The 10,298-nt window shown below is 47.8% G+C and overlaps 1 protein-coding gene across 3 annotated transcripts in view; it reads right to left on the bottom strand.

The window, feature by feature from the left end:
• Nucleotides 1-576: 576 nt before the first annotated feature.
• The window catches only part of EXOSC2 (exosome component 2), an 11,597-nt gene continuing 1,875 nt past the window's right edge, over nucleotides 577-10,298 (bottom strand). Inside the window, exons 2-9 of one of the 3 annotated variants that reach the window (XM_011971148.1) lie at nucleotides 9,660-9,761; nucleotides 7,634-7,679; nucleotides 7,008-7,097; nucleotides 5,900-5,965; nucleotides 4,409-4,477; nucleotides 3,019-3,195; nucleotides 2,153-2,281; nucleotides 577-1,647 (exon numbers count right to left, since the gene is read on the bottom strand). In XM_011971148.1, coding sequence (XP_011826538.1) covers nucleotides 1,567-1,647; nucleotides 2,153-2,281; nucleotides 3,019-3,195; nucleotides 4,409-4,477; nucleotides 5,900-5,965; nucleotides 7,008-7,097; nucleotides 7,634-7,679; nucleotides 9,660-9,761 — 760 coding nt within the window. In that variant the 3' untranslated portion in view covers nucleotides 577-1,566. The remainder of the gene's footprint in view (nucleotides 1,648-2,152; nucleotides 2,282-3,018; nucleotides 3,196-4,408; nucleotides 4,478-5,899; nucleotides 5,966-7,007; nucleotides 7,098-7,633; nucleotides 7,680-9,659; nucleotides 9,762-10,298) is intronic. The other 2 variants (XM_011971149.1, XM_011971151.1) reach the window with 2 other exon arrangements.

The raw sequence follows: 10,298 nt of genomic DNA on the forward strand, positions 1-10,298 counted from the left end.
CCTGTAATCCCAACTACTTGGGAGGCTGAGGCAGGAGAATCGCTTAAACCCAGGAGGCGGAGGTTGCAGTGAGCCGAGATTGCACCACTGCACTCCAACCTGGTGACAGAGTGAGTCTCTGTTTCAAAAACAAAAAGACATCTATAAATATCAAAAAATATGGCTGGGTGCGGTGGCTCACGCCTGTAATCCCAACACTTTGGGAGGCTGAGCCCGGTGGATCACGAGGTCAAGAGATCTAGACCAGGCCGGGCATGGTGGCTCATGCCTGTAATCTCAGCACTTTGGGAGGCTGAGGTGGGTAGATGACGAGGTCAGGAGATGGAGACCATCCTGGCTAACACGGTGAAACCCCGTCTCTACTAAAAATACAAAAAATTAGCTAGGCGTGGTGGCGTGCTGAAGAATGTGAGAATTCCTGTGCATTGTTTTTTCTGATGACTATCGAAAAATGGTGCCCTGATGTAGGTTTGGGGGAACATTTTTAAAAAGGATATTATGGCGTCTTTTTATCCTTTAACCCTGAATTATCCACAAGTTAATGCACTACTACTTCAATTATAGGAGGAAAACAGCTTTGCTTTTCCAGTCTCATTTTTCTTAGTTTATTTTCTTCATGTTTCTCAGAGTACATGGACCCGGAACATTCACCCTATTATGAATAATTCAGCATCTTACAAGTCACCTTCCAAGCAGGACAGATTAAGGCAGCCTGGTATGGACATAATCGCATCTATGGCTATAAGGAATATGCAACAGAAAATCAGATTCCAACCAAGCAAAAGTCTGCTTGGTTTTGTGTTTTTTTTTTTTTTTTTTTAAACAGAGTCTCGCTCTGTCACCCAGGCTAGAGTGCGGTACGAGATTTCAGCTCACTGCAACCTCTGCCTCCCAGGTTCAAGCGATTCTCCTGCCTCAGCCTCCTGAGTACCTATGGACTACAGGTGCGCACCACACCTGGCTAATTTTTTGTATTTTTAGTAGAGATGGGGTTCACCATGTTGGCCAGGCTGGTCTCGAACTCCTGACCTCAGGTGATCTGCCCACCTTGGCTTCCTAAAGTGCTGGGATTACAGGTATGAGCCACCGCGTCTGGCCTGCTTGGTTAACTATTCTTCCAACTTTACCAGCTGCATTCTCAGTCATTTAAAGGATATAGGAATGGAGGCCAAAACAGACCATTTGGGGGTCAGGGATGCCATGTTTTCTATTGGGGCAATTTCATGGGGCACTGTGCCTTGTGAATGACAGTGAGTGAAAGACAAAAGATTCTCCATATTATTCCAGGATGGGAGGCCATTTGACTGGAACACCGTGCACTTTGAAAGACCTGAAACTATTCCCTAATGCTGGGACTCAGCCGGCAACCCAAGGGAGCACTGTTCATCTGCCACCCAGGCTTGGTGTTAGGACAGGAGAAAGCAGGCCTGTAGGCTGGAGGCAGTCACAGGGCTGTCAATGCAGACAAAGTAATGACCTCTCGAGTCTTCACTGAGCCACATATGGGGACCACACATCACAGTCGTCACTCCTGCAAGGTCCACAGTCCTGTCCTGGAGCACCTCCTTATCCCTCCTGTTCTAAAAGCCTCTGGCGTGTTTCCATCACAATCTCCTCCATTATTTCTGGCTTTAAGATGTCTTTGATCTGAAAAAGGGAAAAAGGCATCTGTTCAGAAGAGAAACCAACCATAAACAGACCACCAAGCCAATCCAAACATAAATCAAGCCGTTAACATAAACTTTCTGTATTCCTTTCATGTCTCAGAGACTAAGCGTTACAAGATATGATCTGCTAAAGCAGCCTGATACATCAGCAAGATCCTCTGGGATGTAGCCGACAAGAACAATTATTCTGACATCCATCCACAAGCTGGCTGAAATCTGGGATAGGTAAGATGCAGTCCGAGGTTGCTCTCATAAACTAGTCCCACCTGACACCTCCAGCCCCAAAATCCTTAGACTGACACTACGCATTGAGAATCCTGCAAGTATCTTAGGGAAAGATCTACCAGACACTCATTAAGGCTGTTTCAGGCCAGTTCATACTGATGGATGTCTGGAAAGTATTGGGAGACACGCACATTGTCTCTGCGCAAACAACAGAGCAGCTCACAGATCAGTGAGGAAGTGAGAGGTCCTGAGGAGAGTACCTGATGTGGAAGGGATGCTTCATAGCAGTAGAGGATGCTGGTATCATACAGCATCATCCTCTGAGTTACCAGCGAGATGACACAGTTCCGAAGCCGGGATATCACCTCTCGATCAGCAAGAGAGACAGGCTATAAGGAGACACAGAGGAGAAGGGAAGGGAAATATAAACAGGACCAAAATACGTGACCAGCCACAGAAAATCACAAATAAATTACTTATGACTCAGAAAATATCACCCTGGAACTCCAAACCAACCAAACAGCTAACTCCAAAGGAGATTAAAAGGAATGGGGCAGGATGCAGTGTCTCATGCCTGTAATCCCAGCACTTCGAGAGGCTGAGGCGGGTGGATCACAAGGTCAGAAATTCGAGACCAGCCTGACCAACATGGTGAAACCCCATCTCTACTAAAAATACAAAAATTAGCAGAACATGGTGGGGCACACCTGTAATCCCAGCTACTCGGGAGGCTGAGGCAGGAGAATCTCTTGTACTCGGGAGGTGGAGCTTGCAGTGAGCCGAGATGGCGCCACTGCACTCCAGCCTGGGCGACAGAGTGAGACTCCGTCTCAAAACAAAACAAACAAACAAACAAACAGAAAAAAGAATGGCTTCTTCAGTGGCTCTTCGGCTTTACCCTGCAACTTTGCCATCGCCACCAACAAATATCGAACCATTCACTGAGTTCATCTCCTTAGAAGAGAGAAGATAATATGGGGTTCATGAATACACCTTGATGGAAAGTCAAAGTGACTCAGCCTACAGCAGTAATAGAGCTAAAAACAACCAATTTCACTGGCCACAAAAACACAGCAAACACTGAGTCCCATCCTTCCCACCGACAGTGGCCACAGTGTTTGCTCACCTCCAGGTTTGCAATGAAGCCCCCTGCTTCCTCTTCTTTGTGCTCAGGTGTTGGGTAAATCCAGATGAACCCGTTGTTACCGAGAATCACTGAGGCACCACATGGCAAATCATGGAAGTGGGTCTTCTGCCGTTTCACCAGGGAGGGGGAAACCTGGACCAAAACCCCCTGACCTAGCTAAAGAAATACATCACAAAGCTAGGTCACTACAGGATCATCAGTGGGATGAATGAAAAGGAGACTACAGAATACACATCCTAAGTATATTCAAATTGGTGTCCTTCCTGTTTACAATTGCTGTCGCCTATACGCACACCCATAGTACACATTTTTGCAGAGAACACTTGGGGACTCAGAGGCTATTCATACATCCCAGCAGAAGGTGACTTTCAATGCTCTTCTCTGTCATTTCCCTTTACAGTCTCCCTTGCACTCTAAGCCAGAACTCACGTGCCAGACATTAGAGAAGTTGAAGCCAATGAGGGAGCTGAAGCATCCTGCCAGTCCAGTAGCACTGTGTTGTTCCAGGACCCTACCTAGCTCATACCTGAACCCCAGACACTCATCTTGCCTGTGAGATGTGTGCCTCTGGGTAGGTAAGGAGCTGGGTGGAGCTGGGTGCAAATCCATGTCTGGTCCTGGCAGGCCAGCTCAAGTGCATGTTCTGCCAAGGGCGAGTCCACAGGACCCAGGGTTGCGAAAGTCAGCATACTGCAGCAGTCCCCTGCCTACTCCATGTACATGAACGTGGCTGGCTGCAGCCACTCCATTAAGGGAAGAGGTTTTGTTCCACTCAGAAAATAAAAATGTTCACCCAGATAAAGCTAAGAGACTAGTAAATCCTAATTTGTTTTAGGAAGTATGCTCTCCTTAAAATAATAAATAGCTTCAATAATGCAACCTCGTACAAGAAAAGCAGTGAAATTCCATTTAGAGGCTCAGATGACAGAGCAAGCTTTGCCAGCAATAACATCCACTGGACTGACTGGACGCTTGTCCAAGGGTTGTTTCTCCAGGCCCAGCCTCCCTTTGTTCCCAGGACTGCCTCAGCCCCGGCCCCAGTGCTGAGCTGCAGCGCCCCCTGGAGGGAGAGAGACAGCTGCACCTCCCAGCCCACAGTTGGAGGGGCTCTTCTGTGGAGAGAGTCAGTCTCCCTGGAGAAAAAGGATAAAACTTGTTCTTTACAAAGCTACTGACCCATGACCCTGTGAACCCTGACCTGTGAACCCTCATGTTATGTTTAAGGAACACGATCAGTTTGTGGGATGCCAACCTCTATTAATGCTTAGCTACTGGGGTTCTTTAGGCCAGAATTCCAGAGAGCTATGGGGATTCAGAAATAGCCTTGCAATCTCAGTCGGCAAACAGGAACATCAAGAGCCCGACTTACTTTTCCATATTTCAGGCTCCTCGTGTGCAGAGAGACAGCTCCATCAGAGAACACTGCCTGGACCTCAGCCTGGCCAGGGTGATGAAGGAACAAACAGTAGCCTCGGCCACACACTGTCCTGTCCTCTGCAGCCTCTGCCCCTTGACCCCACACCTCCATCTTTTCCTCCCCTCTCCAATGGTCCAGGCTCAACAATCTTAGACAGACCCAGAGGACATCACTGTGACCTCACTTCTCCCCTTGGTTGTCATGAATATCTTTTTTTAAAAAATAGAGACAGAAGGCCAGGCGCGGTGGCTCATGCCTGTAATCCCAGCACTTTGGGAGGCTGAGGCGGGTGGATCACCTGAGGTCGGGAGTTCTAGACCAGCCTGACCAACATGGAGAAACCCCGTCTCTACTAAAAATACAAAATTAGCTGGGCGTAGTGGCAGGTGCCTGTAATCCCAGCTACTCAGGAGGCCGAGGCAGGAGAATCGCTCGAACCCGGGAGGCAGAGGTTGCAGTGAGCCGAGATCGCACCATTGCACTCCAGCCTGGGCAACAAGAGCAAAACTCCGTCTCAAAAAAATAAATTAAATTAAATTAAATTAAATTAAAGGCCAGGCATGGTGGTTCATGCCTATAATCCCAGCACTTTGGGAGGTCAAGGTGGGCAGATCACCTGAGGTCAGGAGTTCGAGACCAGCCTGGCCAATATGGTGAAACCCTGTCCCTACTAAAAATACAAAAATTAACAGGGCATGGCACAAACCTGTAATCCCAGCTACTCAGGAGGCTAAAGCAGAATTGCTTGAATCCGGGAGGCAAAGGTTGCAGTGAGCTGAGATCACGCCACTGCACTCCAGTCTGGACAACAGAGCAAGACTCCGTCTTAAAAAAAAAAATTTTTTTTTAAATAAAATAGAGACAGAGTCTTGCTCTGTCACCCAGGCTGGAATGCAGTGGTGTGATCAGAGCTCACTGTAGCCTTGAGCTCCTGGGCTCAAGCAACCCTCCGGCCCCAGCCTCCTGAGTAGCTAGGACTATAGGCATGTGCCACCATGCCCGGCTAATTTTTTATTTTTACTTTTTTGTAGAGAGGGGGGGTCTTGCTATGTTGCCCAGGCTGGTCTTGAACTCTTAGGCTCAAGCAATCCTCCCTCCTTGGCCTTCCAAAGCGCTGGGATTACAGGCATGAGCCACCACACTCGGCCTGTCATTAATATCTTGATGTGAACAACACCTCTTCCACTCCCTGGGCTAAAAGTTAACATCATTAACAAAAGCCTAAAGCACAGGCTACCATAAGTTACAAGACCCAAAGAAATGACTTAGCAGCAGGTCTGAACAAGAGCTGGGGAGTCAGCCTGAGTTAAGGAGACCGAGAAAGGACACAGCAGAGCCCGACACTTGGTCTAACGGTTCTTCCGTCAGAGACATACAATGGAAGGCCCATTTCCCAGCCCCACAGAAAAGCATGAAGAGGCTGCAGTGCAAAGCACAGGATACACTGATGAGGTCCCCTTCCTGTAAGAAACCTCTCATTGCAAGCTCATCTTCTGCAGATCTTCTCCTCTGAAATACACAAAGAAATGACATTACTGAAGCCAGGTCCTCAGAAAGGTCTCCATCGCTTCTTTCTCTTTCACTTCCTTTTGGGATTTTTGAGGCCAACCACAATACTCAAACACTGAGAACTATGGCAAAAGTAGGTAACCCGAGCCACTTGAGGGGAATGAGTGATAATCACCACTTTCCATCTCAAGAGACTTTTCCATAGTCCTCTTCTCTTCCTCTTTCCCTCCCTTCTCTGAGGAACATTCAAACGCCTCCCAATCTCACCCAGCCAACATTTCCACACTCATCTTCCATGACAGCTCTCTGTGGTCCAGCAGGACCAGACCAACTCCTGCTTGGATATATCTCTGCTCACACATTTCCCTTTATCTCACATTCCCTGAACTAGTTATTTAAAGTCTCTCCATCCTGTCTTTCCTACGAGCTTCTCTCACTGGAATGAACCACTCCTTTTGTATAACCACAGCTTATTTATTCTTCTACTGCCAGATACTGGGTCAGTTATCTTATATCCCCTGCTAGGGAACTCAGTCGTGCTAGGCACTCGGCACAGAGCTTGGCACAGTAAGCCTCTCTGTAAATACATGCTGGACTGAAGATAAAGGTGAACCATGGTATTTTACAAAAGGCTGTGGCTTAGTTACTGTGGCTGTCTGGAATAACCAAATGCCTTTCAATTCACAAAAAACTAATGTAAAGACAGCTCTCCAAGGAACATCTTCACTGTGCAAAGCTGATACGTCCAGAAAAGGAAAACTATTAACAACAAGCATCTAAGAGCTTCTCTCCCCAACTCTCTGTTGGGATCCCACCCCATGGATGTTTCTGATCCTACCATATGCCAACTGCTCCCTCTTTCGGGAGACCTGGACAGGGTGAAAAGTCTACATACACATCCAGACAGCAAACTTCACAGCAGACAAACAGGAGTCAAAGGGGTAACCTCAGTGTAAAGCAAAGTCCTCTGGTGGAACAAAGGGTCCCACAGCTCCCCCCAGCCCACTGGGCTCCAGTCCATGGCCCCAGCTGTAGCCCTTACCAGCTCTCCTCCAGGAAGGTTCATGGACGAGAGCAGCAAGACCGAATCCAGCCTGGAGTTGGTCTCCACCTTCCACCTCTTCTGTTGAACCTATAAGCCAAGTTCCACACCTGGACACATGCTCCAGGGACAGGAGCTCACATCATAAGTAACCAGTAAGGCTGGGTGCGGTGGCTCACGCCTGTAATCCCAGCACTTTGGGAGGCCGAGGCGGTGGATCACTTAAGGTCAGGAGTTTGAGACCAGCCTGACCAATATGATGAAACTCCGTCTCTACTAAAAATACAAAAATTAGCCGGGCGTGGTGGCAGGTGCCTGTAATCCCAGCTACTTAGGAGGCTGAGACAGGAGAATCGTTTGAACCCGGGAGGCGGAGGTTGTAACGAGCCAAGATCGCGCCACTGCACTCCAGCCTGGGCAAGAGAGTGAGACTCCATCTCAAAAAAAGAAAAAGAAAGTAACCAGTAATCCCAAATCGAACAAGCCACATATTTACATCAGAGGCCACACAATAGCCAAATGCAACGAATGCCTTTTCCATGTAACTACAAGTGGAATGACTGTCCCATGAATGAAATCACCAGCCTGCCTCGACTTTGTAAACACCAATCTGATATCGACGTTACCTCTGTGATTCTTCCCACTACAATGTCTCCTACTTCACCAATGTATCTGAAAGATAAAACACAAGGGATTCGTGCATCTGTGAGCAGACTTTCTGACAAGACCACACACCATTTGAGATGTCAGTTCAACAGAGTGAAAGCCTTGAATAGGCGTCACATTCAGCAAATTCATGTAACTATATTGTCTGGACTTATTTTCAGAAATTGCTAACTTCAAACATTCCTCCATGTATGAAGTCTCCATTAACTATCCTCAAACAAATCGCTATTCAAGTAGTTCATTTAGCCAAAAAAAAAACCCCTATTTTGTTCAATTACATGACACTGAAAAACATGGACTATTTTCCTGTGGCACATGGATGAGTTCTGCACCAGCCAAAGGAAGAGAAAGGAAATCTGAGCCAGACGCCAACCGCGTGAGTCTGCTCATGTCTCCTCCACTCACTCACTGCCTGCTCCTCTCAAGCCCCTTTGCTAGCTCCTCATCCACAATTCTAATGAGACGTACTCGGTGCTGAGGCCAAGTCCTTAGACCTCTTCGCTTTTCGGCCACTCAATCTAATACCATTAAAATACCACTCTGTGCTGTCACTGTGCCACTCTCCTGAATTCCAAATCCTTCTCAACTGCCAGCTACACAACTCTGCCATTTAGATGACTAATAGGCATTTTCAAATGTATCACGCCCAAAACTAAGCTTTCCCACAGCCCCCTCCAGTCCTCCGTAGCAAACCGAGCTAGGGGATGAGTTATCCCCATCTCAGTCAATGGTGACTCCATCCCCAGTTGCTCAGGCCAATAAACCTTGGAGAGTTCTTTGATTCCTCTCTCTCTCTCTCACACTTCAGGACAAGTCCAGTAGCAAATCCTGCTGGCTCTACCCTTAAAACATATGCAGGAAATAAAAGGCATCCAAATTGGAAAGGAAGAAGTAAAATTATTTCTATTCACAGTTGACTGGGTCCTATGTACAGTAAAGTCCAAAGAATACAAAACCCAACACCTTTTCATGATTTCAAAAAAAACACTCAGAAAATAAAATCTATGTGGATCCCAATCACTCCTCCACCTTCCACTGCTACCACCTTAGTCGAAGCCACCATCACTTCAGATTATGAGTATGGTCCCTAATCCACCTCCCTAAGCTTCCTCTATCCCCCTTCAATCTCCTATCAGCAGCCACAGTGAGCTTAAGTCCAGATCAAGTCCCTCCTCTGCTCCACCCCTTCCAGGGGCTTCCCAGATTACACAAAGTAGAAGCCGAAATGCTTACTCTGGCTACAAGGCAGGCCCATGTCTGCCCACCTCAGCTTTCTGCTCATATCTGCCCTTACTCTCTCCCTCACTCACTCTGTTCTAACCTCACTGGCTTGCTTTCTGGGGCTAACCTTCATTGAATGCTTCTAGGTATCAGGCCCTGTGCTAAATACTTTACATGCACCATCTCACTGAATTCTAAAGAAAATCCTAGGCCAGCCGCAGTGGCTCACGTCTGTAATCCCAGCACTTTGGGAGGCCAAGTGGGGGGAAATCTTCTGAGGTCAGCAGTTCGAGACCCGCCTGGCCAACATGGTGAAACCCTGTCTCTACTAAAAGTATAAAAAGATTAGCCAGGCGTGGTGGCGAGTGCCTGTAATCCCAGCTACTTGGGAGGCTGAGGCAGGAGAATCGTTTGAACCCGGGAGGCAGAGGTTGCAGCGAGCAGACTGTGCCACTGCACTCCAGCCTGGGCAACAGAGCGAGACTCCGTCTCAAAAAAAAAAAAGAAAATCCTGTGATGTAGGCCATGCTATTATACTCACTTTGCAGAGGAGGTAACCAAGGCTTGGAGTGGTGACGTAACATGGGAAAACCTCTGAAGCCTACACTGATCTGCACCACCCCACCTACAGTCATGGTCAAAACCTCAGACTTACAGCATGACAGGGCAGGCAGGGGTGGGGTAGGGGATATGGAGGGGGCAGTAAAAGCCTGGTTGTACAACCTGGATGCCGCAAGAAAGGGAATACACACCTTTTGTTCTCACCTGGTTTTCAAAGCTTTCACACAGATCAACTTGTTTACTCTCTCCACAGAGCCAGCAACAGATGCAATGAGCTTCTCTTCTCCCATATACGTTCCGTGGCCCCTGATGCAAGGCAAAGATACAAAGAAAGGATACCAGGGTAACTCAAGGTGACCTCTCTCCTTTCAAGAACAATGTGTTCCTCAAAGCTAACAAGCTCCCCCTGCAAAGCCTGGCTTCTGTGCTGGCTGCTTCCTCTGCCTTCAGTGCTCCTTCTCCAGACTGGCTACTTGGAAATCACTCCTCTCACTCAGGTCTGCTCAAGTGTCACTTTCTCCAGCAGGCCTACCTTGACTGTGCCATTGAAAACACAGCCCACCCCGTTGCCACCACTCCCCCACATTCCATTGACCCTGCTCCACGTTTTTCCCCATTGCATTATTGCCTAACATTCTCCGTTAGAACTCCACCAGGACAGAGATTTTTTCACTCTGCCGTTATATCCCAACTGCACGAAATATAAAAATATGTTGAAAGCATTAACGAAAGAATGAATCTTAAGATTTCCTGGGCCGGGCACGGTGGCTCAAGCCTGTAATCCCAGCACTTTGGGAGGCCGAGACGGGCGGATCACGAGGTCAGGAGATCGAGACCATCCTG

This window comes from Mandrillus leucophaeus, unplaced genomic scaffold (genome assembly GCF_000951045.1).
Source record: "Mandrillus leucophaeus isolate KB7577 unplaced genomic scaffold, Mleu.le_1.0 Scaffold99, whole genome shotgun sequence".
NCBI classification, from domain to species: Eukaryota; Metazoa; Chordata; class Mammalia; order Primates; family Cercopithecidae; genus Mandrillus; species Mandrillus leucophaeus.